This window comes from Gorilla gorilla, chromosome 4 (genome assembly GCF_029281585.2).
Source record: "Gorilla gorilla gorilla isolate KB3781 chromosome 4, NHGRI_mGorGor1-v2.1_pri, whole genome shotgun sequence".
NCBI lineage: Eukaryota > Metazoa > Chordata > Mammalia > Primates > Hominidae > Gorilla > Gorilla gorilla.
In genome coordinates this window covers 29,620,952-29,647,004 of record NC_073228.2, presented here as the reverse complement: position 1 = coordinate 29,647,004, position 26,053 = coordinate 29,620,952, and the positions used below count along the sequence as shown (strand labels likewise).

The 26,053-nt window shown below is 45.2% G+C and overlaps 1 protein-coding gene across 1 annotated transcript; it reads left to right on the top strand.

Moving 5' to 3' along the window:
* The first annotated feature begins 821 nt into the window (after positions 1-821).
* METTL2A (methyltransferase 2A, tRNA N3-cytidine) lies at positions 822-25,914 on the top strand. The gene is made up of 9 exons (XM_055386961.2): positions 822-968; positions 1,175-1,266; positions 3,260-3,615; positions 4,749-4,798; positions 12,210-12,270; positions 17,573-17,712; positions 21,796-21,902; positions 24,670-24,735; positions 25,544-25,914. The coding sequence occupies exons 1-9, from the start codon at positions 859-861 to the stop codon at positions 25,696-25,698; spliced, it is 1,137 nt and encodes a 378-aa protein (XP_055242936.1). The 5' UTR covers positions 822-858; the 3' UTR covers positions 25,699-25,914.
* The last annotated feature ends 139 nt before the right edge of the window (positions 25,915-26,053 follow it).

The window sequence follows — 26,053 nt, the reverse complement described above, 5'->3', positions numbered from 1 at the left end:
TGGTATTCATCATGCTTCTCTTGGAAGTCTTCTCAAATAACCGTATGTCTATAACACACTTTCTTCTAGATTCTTTTGAGAGTCTATTTGTATTAGATCTAGAAATAGAAATGTAAGGCTGAAATGTATTACTATGACAAACTGTTTGTATGTGTGTATTACAATCTTAATTGTGCTAATAAGGATAATTATAATAAATATAATATGCATGATTCAAAAAGGTTAGATGGTTATAATTTAAAAAAAAAATTGTCGTTGGATATTCCATTTCAGTTGCTAAGCCTCGTGTTCTCTAATCTCATATCTCCATCTCCCCCTACCCCAACCAAAATATATATACACACTGTGTATACATATACACCCACACTATGAAGAGCTGAATATAGAAGCTGGAAATTGCCCTGTTTCTTCCCGCTGCTTGCTACCTTCTTCAGTTCTGGACATCGGCTCCGCAGTGGAACTAGGTAGCCTCAACTCTTATAATGATTCAAGATTTTTCCTGTTTTACAACTTGAAGGAAGCTGGGGAACCTGTTAAGAGGATCCCAGCATTGAACTGGGTCTCAAGTGGAATGTCTCCCACTTTCTGCCTAACCTGCACGTCCATCAGCACCTCATCAACGAGAAACGACTCCTCCGGGGAGAATTTCCTCCTGCCTGGTCCCCTTCCCTAGAGAGCCCTTCGCCAACCCTGGGACAGACCCAAACGACAGCTCCCGAGCGCCACCCGGACCAGACTCCAGGGCCGCCCGGTCCCGCCACCCTTTTTCCCGCCCAGACTCCGCGTCTTCTGAAAGAGGGTGTGACCCGCAGGAAGTTCTCGCGTTACGGAAAGTAAAGTGTTTCCGGCTCCGGTGTCATGGCCGGCTCCTACCCTGAAGGTGCACCTGCAGTCCTCGCCGATAAGAGGCAGCAGTTCGGAAGCCGGTTCCTGAGCGATCCGGCGCGCGTCTTCCACCACAATGCCTGGTAATCACTCTGCCCCTTCGCCCGGCCTGTCGCTGGCCCTCTGTCCCGCCGCCTCGGAGCACTCCGAAAAGCCCCTGACCGCCGGCCACGAGTCAAGCTGCCCTACCCGAGGCACTCTCCAAGGGGAGAGAAACTCCTAGGCCAGCGACTCACCCTGCCCGCAGCCAGGACGTGAGGCCCCTAAGCTGCCCGTTTGATTTTCTCAGGGACAATGTGGAGTGGTCAGAAGAGCAAGCCGCGGCGGCGGAGAGAAAAGTCCAGGAGAACAGTATCCAGCGGGTGTGCCAGGAGAAACAAGGTGCGCTTAAATGGGCTCTCATTGGTATCAACAGCCAGCGTACTGCCGAACGCGCCCTCCCGGAGAGGCCAGGGAACCGCGGCCGCCCAGGAATCCCTTATTCCTGGCCTGATGCGGATCTCAGGAGTAGAGCGGGACAGGGAGGGGATGAGCAAGGAGAGAAAAGGGCTGCATTGTAACAAAATCTTAAGTCGTAGAGGGTTTTTTTATATATAGTTTTACTTTGGAGGAGGGTAATGTTGTCTTTAATTATGTTTAGTAGATCCACGTTGATATGGCTAGCCAATGACAACTGTGTGGTCACGCGATCATCTTAGAACCTGTACTTTTTACTTGATTTGCATTTTCCATGAGGAGATGTTTCCACTGAAGCTTCATTTAAGTGATTAGATTCTAAATATTGTTGGGAGGGGGGCTAATGACTGGTGACTGTGTGTCTATTACTTGTGTGATGGTTATGAGAATTTAGGGCTTTAGTCAAGGAAAGGTGGATGCAGCAGAGTGGAGATAAGTCTGGCCAAAGAAAAGGAGGCCCCTGCTTGAGAGGTGGATGATTTCACTGCAAAATATCCCTAGATAGTAAAACTAGGACTGATTGTTTCAGACAATTGAAGATAGGACTACAAATTTAGTACCCGCTGAAAGAGTTCTGTACAACAAAAAGATTCCAGTTACAAAACATTCACCCTGCATATTTTGACAGCAACTAGATCAAAGCAAGTTAATAGTTGAAAGGGATTTTGAAAATCATGTGGTTCAATATTCTCTTTTTATTGTTAAAGACACTTGGACCACAGGACATTAAATGCTTTTCCCAGAGGTAAGCAGTCAGTAGTAGCAGTAGTGGAACTAAAATCCTGTTTCTTAGGGAGTCTTGGTTGATTCAGTAGGTGAGTTGTGAGTTGTTAACACACTTCTTAGTGGATTCCAACTTCTATTGTCACTGTCCTGCTCAATTTGTTAGGTTTTTATTCTTTCTACTACACTAGTCAAGGCCCCCTGAATTGGCAAGAGCAGTAAACTGAAATCTGGGACTGTCATGATCACCTTAAAAACAGCCTTCATTTAAACTGTCCATACTTTTTTTTTTTTTTTTGGAGATGGAGTCTCACTCTGTCACCAGGCTGGAGTGCAGTGGCACGATCTCAGCTCGCTGCAATCTCCTCCTCCCTGGTTCAAGCGATTCCCCTGCCTCAGCCTCCCGAGTAGCTGGGACTACAGGTGTGCACCACCACGCCTGGCTAATTGTTTGTATTTTAGTACGGATGGGGTTTCACCATGCTGGCCATAATGGTCTCAATCTCCTGACCTCGTGATCCGCCCACCTCAGCCTCCCAAAGTGCTGGGATTACAGGCATGAGCCACTGCACCTGGCTACTTCTAGGATTTTTTAATAGTTAAAAGTCATCTGGCTGGGCGCGATGACTCATGCCTGTAATCCCAGCACTTTGGGAGGCCGAGGCGGGTGGATCACGAGGTCAGGAGATCGAGACCATCCTGGCTAACACGGTGAAACCCCGTCTCTACTAAAAAATACAAAAAATTAGCCGAGCGTGGTGGCGGGCGCCTGTAGTCCCAGCTACTCAGTAGGATGAGGCAGGAGAATGGCATGAACCCGGGAGGTGGAGCTTGCAGTGAGCCAAGATTGCGCCCCTGCACTCCAGCCTGGGTGACAGAGCGAGACTCTGTCTCAAAAAAAAAAAAAAAAAAGGCATCCAAAGATGTAGGAGGACACTTGATAGATAGTAAGTTCTCTGGTTGATTGTTCAAACAGAATTTAGACTCTCCTATAATGACGGATAGGGGCATTCGGGTATAATGCCAGATGGCAGGACTAAGTGACCTCAGAAATGCCTTCAGTTCTGGGACTGTGGCTCTACCTGAGGATACTTTTAGTATTAAAGTGACATTTGGTAAAGCAGGATAATTGACATTAGATATAAATAAAATATTTGAGAGCTGGTTCTTAAAACTTTTTCTTATATATTTACAGTTGATTATGAGATCAATGCCCACAAATACTGGAATGACTTCTACAAAATCCACGAAAATGGGTTTTTCAAGGATAGACATTGGCTTTTTACCGAATTCCCTGAGCTGGCACCTAGCCAAAATCAAAATCATTTGAAGGATTCGTTCTTGGAGAACAAGAGTGAAGTATCTGAATGTAGAAACAATGAGGATGGACCTGGTTTAATAATGGAAGAACAGCACAAGTGTTCTTCGAAGAGCCTTGAATATAAAACACAGACACCTCCTGTGGAGGAGAATGTAACTCAGAAAATTAGTGACCTGGAAATTTGTGCTGATGAGTTCCCTGGATCCTCAGCCACCTACCGAATACTGGAGGTAACCTTTTATTGTCTTGGTAGTGGGATATGTGAAGCTATTATATTTGTGCACATGAGGTAGCATAGAGAAGCTGACAACAAAAGTAACTTCTATTGGATGATGCTGACTAGACTTGACCCTTATATTAGCCTGGAATCACCTCCATTTTTGAACTGATAAAATGCCCTCAATGCAGACCAGATATCTGGTGGTCATGATGGACAAAGATCACACGAGAACAGCATGTCACTTCCAAAAATTGTATTAATAGCATCATGCTGTACCTGTCACATGCCACTGCATCATACAGGTGAAAGAGCTCAACATGATCATGCTATAACTCTGGAAAAAAGTTCCAGATCAGAAGAAATTGTTGCTTCTCTTCTAATACAGTTACAGGAGTGGAGAGGGTAGTTAGGATGGTGCCTGTTTCTTAGGCCTGGGATAATTCTCTTCCTCTGCATTTGGATGGTGTTGCAGAGTCTAGACCTGGAAAAATGTCTAGATGGGTATAATGTAAATTCATAAATGGGGACTGCGCACGTTACTGGAAGCTGGTTCTGGAACTGGTTAGCCTTGGGATTGAGTCCCATGGTGTGATCTTAGACAATTTCCTTACCCTCTCTGAGCAGTGAGACTGCTGCCTCTGCACCTTGTAGTTATGAGGATGGAGATAATGTATGTAAAAGGGCTAAGAACAGTATCTGGCACATAGTTAAGCCCTTAATAAATAGTTGCTGTCTTCATTACCACGCAGCACTGTGTTTAGGACAAGGTTGTCAGGGTCCCCTTTTCATACATTCTTCAGCACAGTCTATTACAAATATTTTCACAATAATAATATAAGCTCAGTAAGAAAATACTTCATCTACAGGACCATTTGCTAGAACTCAAAAGATAAAAGCAATCCTTGCCCTTTTTTCTAGACCACCTCGTTTCTGCTAATAAAAACCCATGCTCTTGTCTTTTAAGGGTTCCTGAAGTCAACATCAAAATCAACAAATGTCATGGGTACTGTTTAACTCTGGTCACTACACCTTCCCTAATACAATTAGGCCAGATTCTTGTTGATTATTATTTTTCTAGCTTTTCTAGCTTTAGGGAATTAACTCTGGAAAGTTCTGTGATTAATAGTTCATTTCTGTCTGCAGGTTGGCTGTGGTGTGGGAAACACAGTCTTTCCAATTTTACAAACGAACAAGTAAGTATGTTGTAAAAGTTTATGATAGCAAAGAAGATAAAAGTGAAGGTTGGCTGGGCGCATTGCTTCACGACAGTAATCCCAGCACTTTGGGAGGCCAAAGCAGGATTGCTTGAGGCCAGGAGTGTGAGACCAGCCAGGGCAATGTAGCAAGAAAAAAAAGTAAAGGTTTTTTCAAAACTTTGCTGCATCAAACTATCAATAATGGTTATTGGAAAATATGGATTATGTCAGATTCAGATTTCTACATTGTTCATTTATGGATTGTTTTAATTTGATTATCTTTGTCATTTGGAAAATTAGACTTAAAACTTGCTAGTGTTAACGTTTAGTGCCTTCTTCTTCTTCTAAGGAACAAATGTGTTCAACTTTTCCATTCTCGTGATCTCTGAAGAACAGTCAGTAGCTGAGTTGTCATCACCCCCATGGTAGAGTTGAGAAAGCTAACATACATGAAGATGTCTCATGTTCTGATGAAAACACACTGGTTTTGTGTACTTAAACAACGCTTCTGACACCAAATGTGCGGGGTTTTTGCCAACACTGACCAATTCAACAACAGCTGGGTGTCTTACAATTCAATTCTGACACTGTCTACTTGGAGTTGGTATCAGATCCCACAAGTTAAGGGTTCGGTCCGAGAAGACTGCCTCCCACTTCAGATGCCAGTTGTGAATCTGGCCCTCCGTGTTTCTGCCCTACAGGCTGTAAATCAGGGTAGCCCTATCTCCAGTTCAATAATTTCCTAGAATGGCTCACAGAACTCAGGGAAACACTTTACTTACATTTATGTGTTTGTTATGAAGGATACAGATGAACAGCCAGCTGAAGAACTAATTAGAGTGGGGTTCAGAGGATCTCACGCTCAGGAGCTTTGACCCTGAGGAGCTCAGTGCAGTGTCCTCCTAGCACACGGATGTGTTCACCAACCTGGAAGCTCATCAAGGGTTTTTTTTTAGTTTTGAGACAAGCTCTTGTTCTGTCATCCCGACTAGCACACAGTGGTGTGCCCATAGCACACTGCAGGCTCAAACTCCTAGGCTCAAGCAATCCTCCCACCTCAGCCTCCCAAGTAGCTGGGACTACAGACACATGCCACCATACCCAGCTAATTTTTGTTTATTTTTTGTAGAGACAGGGTCTCACTTTGTTGCCCAGACTGGTCTCAAACTCCTGGGCTCAAGTGATCCTCTTGCCTCGGCCTCCCGAAGTGCTGGAATTACATGCATAAGTCACTGTTCCCAGCCTCAAGAGTTTTTATACAGCTACAACACAGACTCATGGGAAAATTAATTTTAAAAGGAGAAGAAGAAAATAGTTTTCATACAACATAATCTGCATTTCTATTCAGGACATTGGTGGGTGAAGCTGAAAGTTCCAATCGGTTTGCCCTTACTAGTGTTGGCCCCACCCCAGGTCATCTCATTAACATAAATTCAGTGTGGTCCTGAGGGAGTTCATTATGAATAACGAAAGATACAGAGTCTTGCTTCATCACCCAGGTTGGAGTGCAGTGGCACAATCTCGACTCATTGCAACCTCCGCCTTCCGGGTTCAAGTGATTCACCTGCCTCAGCCTCCCTAGTAGCTGGGATTAAGGGTGCATGCCACCACACACAACTAATTTTTATATTTTTAGTAGAGACAGGGTTTCACCACATTGGCCAGGCTGGTCTCAGACTCCTGACCTCAGGTGATCCACCTGCCTCAGCCTCCCAAAGTGCTGGAATTATATGTGTGAGCCACTGCGCCCAGCCTGCTGAGGAAATTCTTAAGGTTTTTGGAACTCTGTGCCTGGAACCACAAAGACCAACACCAGATATATTTATTATACCATATCTGTTTTGTTTTGTTTGAGACGGAGTCTTGCTCTGTTGCCCAGGCTGGAGTGCAGTGGTGTAATCTTGGCTCACTGCAACCTCTGCCTCCTGGGTTCAAGCGATTCTCCTGCCTCAGCCTCCCAAATACCTGGGATTACAGGCATGCGCCACAATGCCCAGCTAATTTTTGTATTTTTAGTAGAGATGGGGTTTCGCCATGTCGGCTAGGCTGGTCTCGAACTCCTGACCTCAAGTGATCCACCCGCCTCAGCCTCCCAAAGTGCTGGGATTACAGGCGTGAGCCATGGCTCCCGGCCCTATAGCTGTTTTTAAACCCCTTGTGGAAATGGCATTCCAGTTCTGTATGCATTACTGGAATCCACTGTTTCTCAAAGGTTTCATATAATATATACTCTGCCAATTTAGCCCACAGTATTCATTAACAGGATTAAGTAAAACATTAGCCTCATTACTAATATACACTTAAATATTTCTACAATTTGTTCTCAGAAATTTCTAAGAAAATGGCAAGTCCTAGTAGCTAACACTGAAGAAAAGAGATTGTTCTGCTCTTGAAGTTACAGTCTGAGGAACCCACCTCAAATGGGAGATTGACTTAGCTTCAAGTTATGGCCATTAATCATCAATATCATCAATGAATGTAAAACTGAATGTAGATGGCATCTTTGCCACAGCCTCTTTATGCCATTTAGATAAGATCGCTGTGTTCAGTATCTTGCTAGAACCCACTTGTTCATGTAATTCACTGGCTTAGAATTGACATGTTTTCTACTGCCTGTGAAACAGGTTTAAATTGTTGGGCATAGTTTTCAAAGTCCTCTACAAGAGTGTGCCCTATAAAGTATGTCCTCTTATCCCTCAGTGCACTGTTCACACCTTGCATGTCTTCCCCTGACTCCATACCTTTCCAAAATGTCCTTTGTTTTTACTACACTATTTCCTTCCTTCCTCACATTCTAGATCAGAAGCATCTAGAAAACTTCCCTAGTTGTTATCGTCCAGCTGCCTCACTCTGCAGTTCTTTTTTGAGACAGTCTCACTCTGTCACCCAGGCTAGAGTGCAGTGATTCGATCTCGGCTAGCTGCAACCTCCGCCTCCCAGGTTCAAGCAATTATCCTGCCTCAGCCTCCCGAGTAGTTGGGATTACAGGTGCCCACCACCACGCCTAGCTAATTTTTGTATTATTGATTGATTGATTGGTTGATTGAGACAGAGTTTTGCTCTTGTTGCCCAGGCTGGAGTGCAGTGGTGCGATCTTGGCTCACCGCAACCTCTGCCTCCTGGGATCAAGCGATTCTCCTGCCTCAGCCTCCCAAGTAGCTGGGATTACAGGCATGTGCCACCATACCCAGCTAATTTTGTATTTTTAGTAGAGACGGGGTTTCTCCATGTTGGTCAGGCTGGTTTCGAACTCCCGACTTCAGGTGATCCACCGGCCTCAGCCTCCCAAAGTGCTGGGATTACAGGTGTGAGCCACTGCACCCGGCTAATTTTTGTACTTTTTAGTAGAGATGAGCTTTCACCATGTTGGCCGGGCGGGTCTCGAACTCCTGACCTCAGGTGATCTACCCACGTCGGCCTCCCAAAGTGCTGGGATTACAGGCATGAGCCACCATGCCCAGCCCACTCTGCAGTCTTTACAGCCTTTTTATGTTTCTTGAGTTACCCTATTGCCCGGATCCTTTTTTTTTTTTTTTTTTTTTTGAGACAGGATTTCTGTCACCCAAGCTGGAATGCAGTGGTGCCATCACAGCTCACTGTAGCTTCAACCTTCCAGGGTTCAGGTGACCCTCCCACCTCAGCCTCCCAAGTAGCTGGGACAACAGGCGTGTGCCACCACCCCTGCTAATTTTTGTCTTTTTTGTAGAAACAGGGTTTTGCCATGTTGCCCAGGCCAGGGTTCTTAATATTTTTTTAATGTATCTGATAAAGCCTTAGGATCATTTCTCAGGCTAATGTATTTTTCGTTTGTTTTCTTTTTATATATAACAGCTTTACTGAGATATAAAGTGTGTAATACAGTGGTTTTTTTGTTTGGTTGGTTTTTGTTTTGTTTTGTTTTGGTTTGGTTTTGAGATGGCATCTTGCCCTGTTGCCCGGGCTGGAATGCAGTGGCACGATCTTGGCTCACTGCAACCTCTGCCTCCCAGTTTCAAGCAATTCTCCTGCCTCAGCCTCCCGAGTAGCTGGGATTACAGGCGCCCGCCACCACACCCAGCTAATTTTTGTATTTTTAGAAGAAACGGGGATTCACTGTGTTGGCCAGGCTGGTCTCGAACTCCTGACCTCGTGATCTGCCTGCCTCGGCCTGCCAAAGTGCTGGGATTACAGGCGTGAGCCACTGCACCTGGCCGTAATACAGTGGTTTTAAGTTAATTCAGAGAGTTGTGCAGCCATCACTGCAGTCAACTTCAGGACATTTTCATCATCCCAGAAAGAAGCCCTATACCCATTAGCAGTCACTCCCCATTTCCCAATTTCCCCCAATCTCTAGCCCTAAGCAACCACTACTCTACAAATGCACAAATCTCTATATAGCTTTATCTTGGGCTAATTTTAAGTATATGAAGTAAAATAGAGAAAACCAATTATTTTGAAATACAGTTCTATCCTCAGGGCCCAATTAAGGACTCTGATTTTAAAAATAATACTCTTAGCCCTTCATATTCACCTTTGCATCCGAGGATTCAAGCAATCATGGATTGAAAATAAATAGTATAGGCCAGGCGCAGTGGCCCATGCCTATAATCCCAGCACTTTGGAAGGCCAAGGAGATAGGATCACCTGAGCCCAGGAGTTCAGGACGAGCTTGAGCAACATAGTGAGACCCTGTCTCTACAAAAAAATTAGCCGCCGGGCGCTGTGGCTCACACCTGTAATCCCAGCACTTTGGGAGGCCAAGACGGGCAGATCACAAGGTCAGGAGATGGAGACCATCCTGGCTAACACAGTGAAACCCCGTCTCCACTCAAAATACAAAAAAAAATTAGCCAGGCATGGTGGCAGGCACCTGTAGTCCCAGCTACTCGGGAGGCTGAGGCAGGAGAATGGCGTGAACCCGGGAGGCGGAGCTTGCAGTGAGCGGAGATTGCACCACTGCACTCCAGCCTGGGTGACAGAGTGAGACTCTGTCTCAAAAAAAAAAAAAAAATTGCCAAGCATGCTGGCATGCACCTGTAGTCTCAGCTACTTTGGAGGCTGAGGCCAGAGGATTGGTTGGGGCTGCAGTGAGCCATGATCACACCACTGTACTCCAGGTGACAGAGCAAGACCCTGTCTCAAAAATCAATCAATAATACAATTTTTAAAAATATAACTGTTTACATAGCATTTATATTGGGCATTATAGATGATTTAATGTATGCAGGAGGATGTGTGTGGGTTGTATGCAAATGCTACACCCGACACCATTGTGTAAGAGACTTGAGCTGGATACCAAGGGACAACTATATGACCTGTAGAAAACTTAAAGAAAAGCACAGGCCAGGCGTGGTGGCTCACTCTTGTAATCCCAGCACTTTGAGAGGCCAAGGTGGGCAGATCACCTGAGGTCAGGAGTTCGAGCCCAGCCTGGCCAACATGGCGAAACCCTATCTTTACTAAAAATACAAAAATTAGCCAGGCATGGTGGTGGGCGCCTGTAATCCCAGCTACTCAGGAAGCTAAGGCAGGAGAATGGCTTGGACCCAGGAGTGGAGGTTGCAGTGAGCTGAGACCACACTATTGCACTCCAGCCTGGGTGACAAAAGCAAAACTCCGTCTCAAAAAAAAAAAAGAAAAGCACAAAGAGGCCAGGCACGGTGGCTCATGCCTGTAATCTGAACACTTTGGGAAGCCAAGGTGGGCAGATTACTTAAGGTCAGGAGTTCAAGACCAACCTAGTCAACATGGTGAAACCCCGTCTCTCCTAAAAATACAAAAATTAACAGGGCATGGTGGTGGGCACCTGTAGTTCCAGCTACTCAGGAGGCTGAGGCCAGAGAATCACTTGAACCTGGGAGGCAGAGGCTGCAGTGAGCTGAGATTGCCCCACTGTACTCCAGCTTGGGTGACACAGCTGAGACCTCGTGTCTCAAAAAAAAAAAAGAAAAACATAAAGAAGAAAACGACGCTTGCCAGGCGCGGTGGCTCACCCCTGAAATTCCAGCACCTTGGGAGGCCGAGGCAGGTGGATCACCTGAGGTCAGGAGTTTGAGACTAGCCTGGCCAACATGGTGAAACCCCGTCTCTACTAAAAATACAAAAATTAGCTGGGCATGGTGGTGCGCACCTGTAATCCGAGCTACTTGGGGGGCTGAGGTAGGAGGATCACTTGAACCCAGGAGGCAAAGACTGCAATGAGTCTTTGAGAAAGCAGAAGCTGAGTCTGATAGAACTTAGCCCGTGACCTTAATGGGTACTCGGCAGATGCAGCTGCCTGGCTGATTAGAGAACAGGACAGGCATGGACCCTGCTTTCAGAGCAGTGCTGTGGAATAGAACTTTGTGCAGTGATGGAAATGTTCTGCATCTTCACTCTCCCTTATGATGGTCACTAGCCACGTGTGAAATGTATCTAATGGGACTGAGAAACTGAATTTTTAATTTAAGTAGCCACAGGTAGCTAGTGATTACCATAGCAAATGCTGCAGTTCCCCAGGTTTTTAGTCTTGATTATACCTCCCAGAAGTTGTCTGCTCCAAAGGTCAACAGTTCAGCAGGAAGCAGAGCCCATGGCTTTGAGAGGCTGGAGGTATTGCATACTCCCAAAAATCCCAGTGTCTCACTCATAATGAGCCCAACAGTGCAGAAGAGCTCTGGGCTGTTGTTTCTAAAATGCAAGCATACAGCCTTCCTCCTCTCCCATTTTTATTTAGACCTGTACTAACAGAAAGAATTCTGGCATTACAAATTGTTTTGTATTTTGATGTCTTCAGAATAAATATATAATGTGCTTCATAATTGAAAGCAATTTTGATGGTTTTAAAATCAACATTTTTTGTGTTGCTACCTTGTGCTGAGACTTGTGCTAGATAGTGAGGATACCAAGAAAAATAAGCACAGGGATTTTGTGTTGTTCATCTTTATCTCCTCAGCATTTAAGATAATACCCAATGCATAGTGGGCTCTCAGTAGTGTTTGGTGAACTAATAAGCGAAAGATGTAATCGCCACTGTCAAAGCACTCACTCACTATGTGGTGGGGGCCAACAGACAGGTACAGATGTGTTCCTGGTGTGGAGAAAGTGCCAGGGTGGCTCAGCGAAGCAAAAAGAATTCTTGTGGTGCTATCAAGCAAGGCTTCATTTGAGGGAAAAGTAGGATTTCTGTAGGTGGAAAAAGAGAAGACATTGATTTGAAACTCCCTGGTTGTTTTATAAACTTCATATTAGCTATGTCCACAGAGCCTCCAAAAGGATATAATTCAAAAGGGATTTTAACCAAAATGAAATATGTTGTGACTAATAGATACAGTTTATTTGAATGAATGATAGTTTTTCCCATTTGATATTTTAACTGTGCTACACAAGAATGAGAGTAGACATAGCTCGATTTGTAGTCTCATTGTTCTGTCTTTTCTGCCCATTTCAGTGACCCAGGACTCTTTGTTTATTGCTGTGATTTTTCTTCCACAGCTATAGAACTGGTCCAGGTGAGTACAATGGGAAATTACCTATTGGTAATTTCCACTGATTAAAGGGAAAAGGTTCTCCTAAAAATCAAGGTCTCTGGCTGTGTTCTTATACAATCTGTGTTCTTACGGTCTAAAAGTAAAAGATTTACTGATAACGAGCATACCTTGTTTTATTGCAGTTCACTTTATCACACTGTATAGATGTCGTATCTGTTCATATATTGAAAGTTTGTGACAACCCTGCATCAAGCAAGCCTACCGGTGCCGTTTCTCCACCACCATATGCTCACTTAGTGTCTATGTGTCATGCTTTGGTGATTCTCAGAATATTTCAGACTTTTTTACTGTTACGTATGTTATAGTGTGTGATGTTACTGTTGTACTTGGTTTGGGGTTCCACAAATCACATCTGTGTAAGACGGTCAACTTAATAAATGCATGTGTTGTGACTGCTCCACCAACCTGCCATTCCATTTCTCTCCCTCTCCTCAGGTATCCTTGTTCTCTAAGACACAATATTGCAATTAGGCCACTTCATACTCTACAGTGTCCTCTGTGTGTTCAAGTGAAAGGAAGAGTTTCACCACGTTGCCCAGGCTGGTCTCGAATGATAGCTTACACTTGTGTTGTAATTATTAAATTTAATACACAATTGCATAAACTAATGAAATACGATTGCATGCCGGTGCGGTGACTCATGCCTGTAATCCCAGCACTTTGGGAGGCCGGGGTGGGCAGATCACGAGGTCAGGAGTTCAAGACCAGCCTGACCAAGTGAAACCCCGTCTCTACTAAAAATACAAAAAAATTAGCCGGGCTAAAAATACAAAAAATGGCGCATACCTGTAATTTCAGCTACTCAGGAGGCTGAGGCAGGAGAATCACTTGAACTCAGGAGGCGGAGGTTGCAGTGAGCTGAGATCGCGCCACTGCACTCCAGCTAGACAACAGAGCGAGACTCCATCTCAAAAAAATAAAAATACATTATTGGTCGGCCACAGTGGCTTAACGCCTGTCATCCCAACACTTTGGGAGGCTGAGGCAGACAGATCACTTGAGATCAGGACTTCAAGACTGGCCTAGGCAACATGGTGAAACCCCATCTCTACTAAAGAAAAATACAAGAAATTATCCAGGCATGGTGGTGGGCACCTGTAGTCCCAGCTACTCAAAAGGCTGAAGCAGGAGAATCGCTTGAACTGGGGAGGCAAAGGTTGCAGTCAGCCAAGATTGTGCCACTGCACTCCAGTCTGGGCGACAGTGAGACTCCATCTCAAAAAAAAGAGAGAGAAAGAAAAAAAAATAGTTTATTGCTAAAACATGTTAATAATCATCTAAACCTTCAGCAAGTTGTAATCTTTGCTAGTGGACGGTCTTGCCTTGATATTGATGGCTGCTGACTGATCAGGGTGGTGATTGCCAAGGGCTGGGGTGGTCGTTGCTAAGGGCTGGGGTGACTGGCAATTTCTTAAAATAAGGTAGCAATGAAGTTTACCGTATCATTTGGCTCTTCCTTTCATGAAAGATTTCTCTCTACCATGTGATGCTGATAGGATTTTGCCCACAGTAGAGCTTCTTTCAAATTGAAGTCCATTCTCTCAAACCCTGCTGCTGCTTTATCAACTAAGCTTGATGCCATTTCAAAACAAAAAACCTTTCTTGCCATTTCTAAACAATGTTCATAGCATCTTTACTGGAGTAGATTTGATCTCAATAAACCACTTTCTTTGCCCAACCGTAAGAAGCAACTCCTTATAGATAAGGATGCTGGTTTAAAAAAAAAGAAAGAAAGAAAGAATAAGACTAAAAAACAAGCAGCAACAAGATTGCAGCAATTCAGTCACATCTTCAGGCTTCACTTTTTTTTTTTTTTTTTTTGAGACAGGGTCTCACTGTGTTGCCCAGGCTGAAGTAGAGTGACACAATCATAGCCCACTGTAGCCTTGAATTTTGGGCTCAGGCGAACCTGATGAGATGATTCCATTGGGGTTCTTTGAGTTACAAGTAACAGAAACGTCTAGACAAACTCAAAGCAATAAGGTAGAATGTCATAGAACCTAAGGGCACAAAATACAGCCCCAAGTTCCTGGTATCTTACCTGTCATTGTCCAGGGCCCATTTGTTTTTTCCCTCTTTGCATACCAGTTTTCTCTAGTCAGTATTTCCTAATTTTGCACGTGGCCCCAACGTGCTTGCTCCTCTCAGTCCCTTACAAGCTCACCCTGTTCGGGGGTTCATGGTGCCTCACTAAAATGATTGTGTCCCAGTTCTGAAGTCCCTGGAAAGTCTAGTTAACACAACCTAGCTGATAAATAACAGCAGCCCTGTTTGAATCAGCTTTGGCCAATGAGAAACAAACTCACATATTTGGAGAAGACGGACATTGAGGGTAGATGCCTTAAAATGTATCTGTTATGGCTGGGCGCAGTGGCTCACACCTGTCATCCCAGCACTTTGGGAGGCCAAGGCCAGCAGATCACGAGGTCAGGAGTTCGATACCATCCTGACCAATATGGTGAAACCCCGTCTCTACTAAAAATGTGAAATTTAGCTGGGTTTGGTGGCACGCACCTGTAGTCCCAGCTACTTGGGAGGCTGAAGCAGAAGAATCGCTTGAACCCAGGAGGCGGAGGTTGCAGTGAGCCGAGATCGCGCCACTGCACTCCAGCCTGGGTGACAGAGCAAGACTCCATCTCAAAAAAAAAAAAAATGTGTCTGTTACAATTGGCCAGGCATGGTGGCCAGCACTTTGGGAGGCTGAGGTGGGCAGATCACTTGAGGTCAGGAGTTCAAGTGGCCAACATGGTGAAACCCTGTCTCTACTTTAAAAAACACAAAAACTAGGCCGGGTGCAGTGGTTCATGCCTGTAATCCCAGCACTTTGGGAGGCTAAGACGGGCAGATCATCTGAGGTCAAGAGTTCCAGACCAGCCTGGCCAATATGGTGAAACTCCATCTCTACTAAAAATACAAAAATTAGCCAGGTATGGTGGTAGGTGCCTGTAGTCCCAGCTACTCGGGAGGCTGAGGCAGGAGAATCGCTTGAACCTGGGAGGCAGAGGTTGTAGTGAGCCAAGATCATGCCATTGCACTCCAGCCTGGGCTACAAGAGTGAAACTCCATCTCAAAAAAAAAAAAAAAAATACAAGAACTAGCAGGATGTGGTGGCATGCACCTGTAATCCCAGCTACTGGGGAGGCTGAGGCAGGAGAGTTGCTTGAACCTGGGAAGCAGACGTTGCAGTGAGCCGAGATCGCACCACTCCATCCTGGGCAACAGAACAAGACTCTGTCTCAAAAAAAAAAAAAAGTCTGTCACAATTATGTATAATGCCGTTAGGGCAGATTAGGAATTGGTAGTGCCATGCTTTTAGAATTACTCATTCAGTTAAAGACCAAATGAATATTGAAGCCTATCTTTACTTCAGTTTTTGATAACAAAGTAAATTTTCTACATCTACAGAAATAGATTTTCCTGAAGAATTCTATGGTTTGTGTAATATTTTCTAGTTGGGAGTTATTTTAAATCGTGTGCTTTGTTGTTTGTTTTGAGACAGGGTCTCAGTCACTCAGGCTGGAGTGCAGTGGTACAATCAAGCTCACTGTGGCCTTGATCTCCTGGGCTCAAGTGATTCTCCCACCTCCTGTGTAACTGGGACTACGGGCACATGCCACCGCACCTGGCTAATATTTTTTTTTTTTTTTTTTTTGGCAACGGAGTCTAGCTCTGTCGCCCAGGCTGGAGTGCAGTGGCGTGATCTTGGCTCACTGCAACCTCCGCCTCCCAGGTTCAAGCGATTCTCCTGCCTCAGCCTCCAGAGTAGCTGGGATTACAGGCGGGTGCCGCTGCACCCAGCTAATTTTTTTGTATTTTTAGTAGAGTTGGGGTTTCACCGTGTTGGCCAGGCTGGTTTTGAACTCCTGACCTCAGGTAATCCGCCCACCTCGACCTCCCAAAGTGCTAGGATTACAGGCATGCACCCGGCATTTTTTTATTTTTTGTAGAGATGAAGTCTCACTATGTTGCCTAGCTGGTCTCAAACTCCTGGGCTCAAGTGATCCTCCTGCCTCAGCCTCCCAGGGTGCTGGGATTCTAGGTGTGAGCCACCGTGCCTAGCAGATCGTGCTTTTGGTTTGTTTGTTTGTTTGTTTTTGTTTTTGAGACAGAGTCTCCCTCTGTCGCCCAGGCTGGAGTGCAGTGGTGCCATCTCAGCTTACTGAAAGCTCCGCCTCCCGGGTTCACGCCATTCTCCTGCCTCAGCCTCCCGAGTAGCTGGGACTACAGGCACCTGCCACCATGCCCGGCTAATTTTTTGTATTTTTAGTGGAGACGGGGTTTTACCATGTTAGCCAGGATGGTCTCCATCTCCTGACCTCATGATCCGCCTGCCTCGGCCTCCCAAAGTGCTGGGATTACAGGCGTGAGCCACCGCGTGCTTATTTAAAGTATGTGCTGTCTCTCTCCTTAACGAATGTTTTTTTTTTCCCTGTTGGTCACTCATTTTCGTGATCGTTTTCCAATTCTTAGATCTGACTTCATGCATGAGAAGTACAGAAAGTACACAAGAATAAAGAATAAAAGTAGGGGAGTCAGGAATGTTCTATTTTAAAAGCAACTATTAGATTCCTCACTGTCTCCCTTCAATTATTCCTGATCTTTACTCTGAGTCCTCCCTGAAATAACATGCTATTAGATTGATGCAAAAGTAATTGTCGTTTTTGCCGTTACTTTTTTTTTTTCTTTTTTTAGACGGAGTTTCACTCTTATTGCCCAGGCTGGAGTGCAATGGTGTAATCTCGGCTCACTGCAACCTCTGCCTCCTGGGTTCAAGCGATTCTCCTGCCTCAGCCTCCCGAGTAGCTGGGATTATAGGCATGCGCCACCACACCCAGCTAATTTTGTATTTTTAGTAGAGATGGGGTTTCTCCATGTTGGTCAGGCTGGTCTCGAACTCCTGATCTCAGGTGATCCTCCCACCTTGGCCTCCCAAAGTGCTGGGATTACAGGCATGAGTCTCCACATCCTTGCCATTACTTTCAATAGCAAAAACCGCAATTACTTTTTCACCAGTCTATATAATGATTAGAAATATATCCCCTACTCTGGAGGGTGAGACAAGTGATCCTATCGCGTGAACCCAAGAGTTTGAGGCCAGCCTGGGCAACATGGGGAGATTTTGCCTCAAGAAAAAAAAGAAAAAAGAAATATATCCCTCTTTGTGAAGTAGCAACAGTTACATTTAAAATTTAAAACAAGATAATCTTTTCTTTAGGCTATGTTAATATTTTCTAACTTACTTGTCTCTTCCACCTGTCTGCAGACAAATTCAGAATATGATCCTTCTCGGTGTTTTGCCTTTGTTCACGACCTGTGTGATGAAGAGAAGAGTTACCCAGTGCCCAAGGGCAGTCTTGATATTATCATTCTCATATTTGTTCTTTCAGCAATTGATCCAGACAAGTAAGTTTGGGTCCCTTGGCTGGTAGTGTCACAAAAAGAAAGCTTTGGTGAGGGACCTTTTTTTTTAAAATAGGGTCTTGCTCTGTCAGCCCAGGCTGGAGTGCAGTCGCACGATCATGGCTCACTGCAGCCTTAACCTCTTGGGCTTAAATGATCCTCCCTCCTCAGCTTCCCAAGTAGGTGGGACCACAGGCACGTGCCACCAATCCTGGCCAATTTTTGTGTTTTTAGCAGAGATGGGGTTTTGCCATGTTGCCCAGACTGGTCTTGAATTCCTGGGCTCAAGCGATCCTCCCACCTTGGCCTCCCAAAGTGCTGGGATTATAGGTGTGAGCCACCATGCCCAGCCTAGTGAGGGACCTTGATATTAGAGTTGGGCTCAAAGTAAAAAGAGTTTTGTTTATGTTCTGATAGACACAAAGAAGCCACACCATTTGTAGTGATGTGAGCATATCAGCCATTTTCCTAAATTTGTCTTGATGTCCAACTTCTGTTCTGGCCTCGAAACTTCTGCAGTAGTTGGTTCTTCATTTCCTTGTTGTGGCTCAACATTGGGAAAGAATGGGAAATCAGTCTCTAATGAGTATGTGGGGAAATTCCTATTGATAGTCTCATCACATGCCGTTTTGGAACTGTGAACTGTGGGTGTCACAGCTCTTAGATAATGTCTCATTATTGGCTTTTTATTTTATTTTATTTTATTTTATTTTTTTGAGACGGAGTCTCGCCCTGTCGCCTGGGCTGGAATGCAATGGCGTGATCTAGGCTCACTGCAACCTCCGCCTCCCCGGTTCACACAATTCTCCTGCCTCAACCTCCCGAGTAGCTGGGATTACAGGCACCTGCCACCATGCCCAGCTAATTTTTGTATTTTTAGTAGATGCGGGGTTTCACCATGTTGGCCAGGCGGGTCTTAAACTCCTGATCTTGTGATCTGCTTGCCTCAACCTTGCAAAATGCTGGGATTACAGGCGTGAGTCACTATGCTGCTATGCTGCCCTTTTTTTTTTTTTTGAAGACGGAGTCTTGCTGTGCTGCATCACTGGCTGGGGTGCAGTGATGAGATCTTGGCTCACTGCAACCTCCACCTCCCAGGTTCAACCAATTCTCCTGCCTCAGCCTCCCAAGCAGCTGGGATTACAGGTGTACGCCACCATGCCTGGCTAATTTTTGTATTTTTTTTTTTTAGTAGAGATGGTGTTTCACCATGTTGGCCAGGCTGGTCTCAAACTCCTGACCTCATGATCTGCCCGCCACGGCCTCCCAAAGTGCTGGGATTATAGGCGTGAGCCACCACGCCCAGCCTATTGGCCTTTTAAATGCTTTAAATAAAACAACCTTATTAGCAACATGAAATTTACATTGAACCTTAACTAAGGTGTTCTCTGATGCTTACAGTGTTTTAGAAAAGTGTGATACAGAATTCTATAAAATCAGATTCAGATTAAAGGAAAGTCAAATGCTATATCCTAAAATACACCATTAAAACTTCATATGCATAGGTAACCAGTGGTCCTGTGACACTACCTTCTCTTTTTTTTTTCTGAGATGGAGTCTCACTCTGTTGCCCAGGCTGGAGTGCAGTGATGAGATCTCAGTTCACTGCAACCTCTGCCTCCAAGGTTAAAGCGATTCTCCTGCCTCAGTCTCCCGAGCAGCTGGGATTACAGACAAGCACCACCACACCTGGCTAATATTTTTTGTATTTTTAGTAGAGACGGGGTTTCACTATGTTGGCCAGGCTGGTCTTGAACTCCTTACCTCAAGTTATCCACCCACCTCGGCATCCCAAAGTGCTGGGATTACAGGCATGAGCCACTGTACCTGACCAAAACTACCTTCTCAAGGAAGCAGAGTCAGATGGTGGCTAAGAGATTCAGACACCATTGACTAATTCCATGGAAGCCCTTGTCACTGCCAGAGTGCAGTGAGTCTGGACAGGCTGGGGGTTGGCACATGTTAGGGTAAACTATACCCATGAAATCATGAGATTAGAGACTTCAAACATCTCCTCATTCTGTGTCATCAGAGTCCTGCAAAGGATGATTAAGTAAATTAGTGTTAAAGGTCAAGGTAAGCTGGTGTTAGGAAGCCAGATTACATGACTAGAGACTGCAGGGACCAGTGATTGAGATCCTGGTTTATCTTCCAGAGTCCAAGGACCCCTCGCTGGCTGCACAGGATAGGAGCTTTGAGTGATTGACCTTCCTCTAGAAGGCCACACTTCCTCTAGAAGGGTACTGAAGTCATCCAACCTGAGAGGATGAGTGTGAAATAAAGGCATATGCAGGATAACCCAAAAGGCCTACCATGGTTTTAAACTTTAATAATTGCAGAGGTTGACCAGGCACAGTGGCTCATGCCTATAATCCCACCACTTTGGGAGGCTGAGGTGGGAGGAGTGCTTGAAGCCAGGAGCTCAAGACTAGCTTGGGCAACAAAGCAAGACCTTTATCTCTACTAAAAATAAAAATAAAAAAATTTAGCCAGGTGCATATCTGTAGTCCCAGCTACTCAGAAGGCTGAGGCAGGAGTATGGCTTAAGCCCAGGAGTTTGAGGCTGCAGTGAAGTGAGCTATGATCACACCACTGCACTGCAGCCTGGGTGACAGAGTGAGACCCTGTCTCAAAAAAAACCTATGACCTTAGAAGTATCAATGCTACAAACTTTTTAAAAATTGATATGGACTAAAACAAATTATTAAAATTTAAAATTCAAGCCAGACACAGTGGCACACACTTTTAGTCCCAGCTACCTAGAGACTGAGGCAGGAGGATCACTTGAGCCCAAGAGTCCAGCCGAGGCAACATAGCATAGCAGGACCCCAGCTGTTTTTTGTTTGTTTGTTTGTTTTCTGAGACGGAGTTTCACTCTTGTTGCCCAGGCTGGAGTGCAGTGCTATGGTCTTGGCTCACTGCAATCTCTGCCTCCCAGGTTCAAGCGATTCTCCTGCCTCAGCCTCCCAAGTAGCTGGGATTACAGGTGCCTGCCACCATCCCTGGCTAATTTTTTTGTATTTTTAGTAGAGACAGGGTTTCACCATGTTGGCCAGGCTGGTCTCGAACTCCTGACCTCAGGTGATCTGCCTGCCTCGGCCGTTTTTTTGTTTTTTGTTTTTTTTTAAGTGGGAAACATTCATTATGCAAAATTTAAATAGACTTTGAAATTTTTTTGGTGAAGTTTGTAGCATTTAGACTTCTGAAGTTATGAAAGCTTCAACCTGCACCAAGACTTTTGAAGAACACTGCATATGGAAAGCACAGACCTAAGTGTAAAACCCTCTGTCTGTTATACTCACTTGCATACTGATTGTATTGTAAGTTCTTGAGGACAAGTCTTCAATTAACAAACAGAAAGATACAGCCCCTACATTGAAAGAGCTCAGGTCTAATGGTGCAGGCAGATAAGTCACCTAGCAGAACCCACTGGATGCTCAGGATTCAGCTCAGCCACAGGCGCACAGGGCAAAGATGGCTATCTAGGACAGTGGGGAAGTGAGCCAGATGGAGAGCAGAGAACTTTTGTTTGTTTGTTTTTTGGAGACAAAGTCTCAGTTACTCTGCGGCCCAGTCTGGAGGGCAGTGGTGCAATTTTGGCTCACTGCAACCTCCACCTCCCAGGTTCCAGAAATTCTCCTGCCTCAGCCTCCTGAGTGTCTGGGATTACAGGCACACGCCACCACACCTGGCTACTTTTTGTATTTTTAGTAGAGATGGGGTTTCACCATTTTGGCCAGGCTGGTCTCAAACTCCTGACCTCATGTGATCCACCTGCCTCAGCCTCCCAAAGTGCTGGTATTACAAGCATGAGCCACCGCACCCCGCCGGGAGCAGAGAACTTTCTTACGGCAGAAGCGGGCTGTCCTCGGGCCCCTTCAGGCTGAAGGCAGTGGATCGAGGCCACAGCTGTGAGCAGGCAGCTAATGTCCTTCAGTTCTAACTGAAGCAAGAGTAGAGGAGCTTAGATCTCAGACTTGGTGTGTCAGTTGAGGAAGTCCACTGGCTTTTTGGGATATGCTACAGGGAAAGAGAACCCCGTCTTTAAGGAGACCTGATTGACCGTCATTCCCTGCTGCTCCACAGGATGCAGAAGGCTATCAACAGGCTGAGCAGGCTTCTGAAACCTGGGGGGATGATGCTTCTGCGAGATTACGGCCGCTATGACATGGCTCAGCTTCGGTTTAAAAAAGGTATTTTGAAAGTGCTGAATCCTAACCACTAGAGATCATGTCCTTTGCAGGGACATGGATGAAGCTGGAAATCATCATTCTCAGCAAACTAACACAAGAACAGAAAACCAAACACCGCTTTTTCTCACTCATAAGTGGGAGTTGAACAATGAGAACACATGGACACAGGGCGGGGGGCATCACACACTGGGGTCTGTCTGGGGGTGAGGGGGCTGGGAGAGGGATAGCATTAGCAGAAATACCTAATGTAGATGACGGGTTGAGGGGTGCAGCAAACCTCCATGGCACATGTATACATACGTAATAAACCTGCACGTTCTGCACATGTACCCCAGAACTTAAAGTATAATTAAAAAAAAAAAAGGTATTTGGCCACTATAATCAAAAAATGGTGCTGCCATCAGAATAGAAACTCTAGAATTAGAACTCCTTATATAAAGCCATTTAATATGTGACAGAGTAGTATATTTTTTAAGAAAACTGAAGAGGCTTGTATAATCTAGATATTGAGGTCTTTTTAAGCAAGACAGCTACCTTTAGAAGAGCTTTTATTAGAAAGACATTTGAAAGACAGCCGGGCGCAGTTGCTCATGCCTGTAATTCCAACACTTTGGGAGGCCGAGGCAGGTGGATCACCTGAGGTCAAGAGTTCAAGACCAGCCTGACCAACATGGAGAAACCCTGTCTCTACTAAAAATACAAATTAGCCGGGCATGGTGGCGCATGCCTGTAATCCCAGCTACTCGGGAGGCTGAGGCAGGAGAATCGCTTGGACCCAGGAGGCAGAGATTGCAGTGAGCCAAGATCACACCATTGCACTCCAGCCTGGGCAACAAGAGTGAAACTCTATCTCAAAAAAAAAAAAAAAAAAGATATTTGAAAGACATAAATAATTTTAAATGTGGCATGACAAAAGATGCCATTAAAAATGTAAAAGGCAAATGACGGAGTAAGAAGGAATATTTTCAGTGCATATAATAGATAAAGACTTAATATCTTTGCTCTTCAAGGAGCTGTCATGAAACTGATAAGGAAAAGATCAGTGACCCACCCAAAAAACAGGCGAGGAGTAGTCAGTTCACAGAAGAACATATCTAAATGGCCAGTAAACAACACATCAAGGAAATAAAAATAACGAGTTAGTACTTCTTATTGCTGGCCAATTCAAAGAAAGAGGTGCATTCCTTCATTACTGGTGGAAAAAGAAACTGTTACAGCCTTTTTTTTTGAGATGGAGTTTTGCCGTTGTTGCCCAGGCTGGAGTGCAATGGCGTGATCTCGGCTCACTGCAACCTCTGCCTCCTGGGTCCACCCGCCTTGGCCTCCCAAAATGCTGGGATTACAGGTGTGAGCCACTGTGCCCAGTGTTACAGCCTTTTTTTTTTTTTTTTTTTTTGAGACGGAGTCTCACTCTGTCTCCCAGGCTGGAGTGCAATGGCACGATCTTGGCTCACTGCAACCTCTGTCTCTTGGGTTCAAGCAATTCTCCAGCCTCAGCCTCCCGAGTAGCCGAGACTACAGGCATGTGCCACCACGCCTGGCTAATTTTTTTGTATTTTTAGTAAAGACAGGGTTTCACCATGTTGGTCAGGCTGGTCTCGAACTCCTGACCTCAGGTGATCCACCCACCTCAGCCTCCCAAAGTCCTGGGATTACAGGCGTGAGCCACTGCGCCCGGCTTACAGCCTTTTTTTAAGCACCCAATTATTGTTCAATCCAGTCATTTTTTTGAATATAGTCAAGAACTAGCACATAATACATGCAGGAGCAAAACTTTGTAAACAAAGTGAATGCCTCTGGATAGGGAGATGTCGTGCTTGTCACCTGAGGTGGACCCCATACCACTGAACTTGGAGGGATTTCTGTTGTGTATTTAGTGAGAGGAGAGCAATGTGCAAGGGAGTATTTTAAACTCCATCCCCCTGTACCAGTATCTGCAGGGAAATAAGTATACACTTGTGTGATGATGTGGGCATTCGGGAAGGTCTAGAAGTATGTGCCAGGCTGGTAAACTGAGGTAAGGTCAGGGAGGTTAGCAGCAGAAGGGAAAGCATGTTCATGATCAAAACAGTATCTGAGTTGTATTTATGATTCTGTAGACATGTGAAGAGACATGCAAAGGACAGTCACCACCAAAATGGTAATGATTGTCTCAAGTTTCCTTAAACTCAGCTATATTGCTTAATTAAAAAAAATAAAAATAGGCCAGGCACGGTGGCTCATGCCTTTAATCCCAGTACTTTGGGAGGCCAAGGTGGGTGGATCACCTGAGGTGAGGAGTTTGAGACCAGCCTGGCCAACATGGTGAAACCCTGACTCTACTAAAAATACAAAAAATTAGCTGAGCATGGTGGTGGGAACCTGTAATCCCAGCTACTTGGGAGGCTGAGGCAGGAGAATCACTTGAACCTGGGAGGCAGAGGTTGCAGTGATCTGAGGTCATGCCATTGCACCCAGCCTAGGCAACAAGAGCGAAACTCCATCTCAAAAAAAATAAATAAATAAAAAGTTTGTGCTGTTAATTTAATGGGGTTGGGAGAGTGAACAAGTTGTTTTCATCAAACAGTTCTAGAGTTTTGGAGTGGGGTGCTTAGGAACCTCATGTTTTCTGACATTGTGACTTACTCCCGTTGAGCTGCTCTTCCCGAAGCACTGAGGCAGGAGTGCTCTCCACCCAACAAACTGACCTCTCAGTTAACATTCCTTAGCAATGCGAGTCAAAGAAGTGCTTTAAAGTGTCTCTGATTTTTAACACATCACTCTGCAGGTCAGTGTCTATCTGGAAATTTCTACGTGAGAGGTGATGGAACCAGAGTTTACTTCTTCACACAAGGTATGAAACACTCATCTTTTTACACTAAAAGTCCCCAGTACCAGATGAGATGGTCTTCAAGGCACGTTCAGAAGGAAAACTATCTGGCCCCTCCTGCCTTTTAGGCAGGCCGTTTCCTGCGGTTCCCCACTGCTCACACCCTCCTCCACCCTGGGCTAGGCTACCCATGGCAGCCAGCCACTCGGGCCCCCAGGCAGCCCTGGCTTGTCCATGCCTTCAGTCCTGCTCTGCTCTCCCTGTCTGCCACTGTCCAAAATGGGAAGCCTGCCCACTCTGCAAGGCTCATCTCCAGTCCAGCCTGTTTCACCCTCTACACGGGGTTGTGCTTTGGTGTGCCTGGGTCAGGGTGAACCCTGGGTTCTAGGGGTGCTGGGAATTGCTCTCCTCTGCAACTGGCCTATCCACAGCCTTCATCCTTCACCTGGGCCTTCCGAATTCTCCGTTCCTGGGCCCTTTTTAGGGTCACCTTCTTTGAGCCTTTGGTTAAGATGATGAAACCACTTTCCTAAAACAATTGCTTTGACATACATAGATATTTTTGCATAAATTTTAAGGTGTTCATAGAGCCTAAAGGCCAAATATAAACCAAAGGTTTTTAAAAAAGAAAAAACCGCGGCCCATACGCAGTGGCTTCCCCTACCTAGACATGAACTTGCTGTTACCAAGCCACCACTGCGTTTATAACCAAATGGCCATGTAAAAAACACGACAGTAACTTCCCAGAGCCCCTTTTAACAAGGACTTAGTAGATAAAAATGCCTTTTCTTGAGGGGAAAAATGCATAAACATCTTTTATTTTCCACACTAGAGGAACTGGACACGCTTTTCACCACTGCTGGACTGGAAAAAGTTCAGAACCTGGTGGATCGCCGACTGCAGGTGAACCGAGGGAAGCAACTGACAATGTACCGGGTTTGGATTCAGTGCAAATACTGCAAGCCCCTTCTGTCCAGCACCAGCTGAGAGGCACCTGCTGCCAACACGATGCAAGCCCATTGTGTTTCCGGGCTTTTTAAAAAAAAAATTTGTAGCACTGGGCGTGGTGCATGCCTCTAATCCCAGCCACTCAGGAGGCTGAGGCGGGGAGGATCCATTGAGCCCAGCAGTCCAGCCTGGGCAAAATAGTGAGAGACCCTGTATCTGAAAGTAATAATAAAAATAAAAAGAATATAAATGAGGTCTCGTTGATGTTGAACAATTCAAGAATTCAGACTTGAACCTTAAACCTAGGAAAAGTTACTTTGTATCAGGATTCTAACAATTATGCTTCATATTTGTGAAGTCCTTTAAAACATAATTTTCTCAAGTTCTTTCTTTG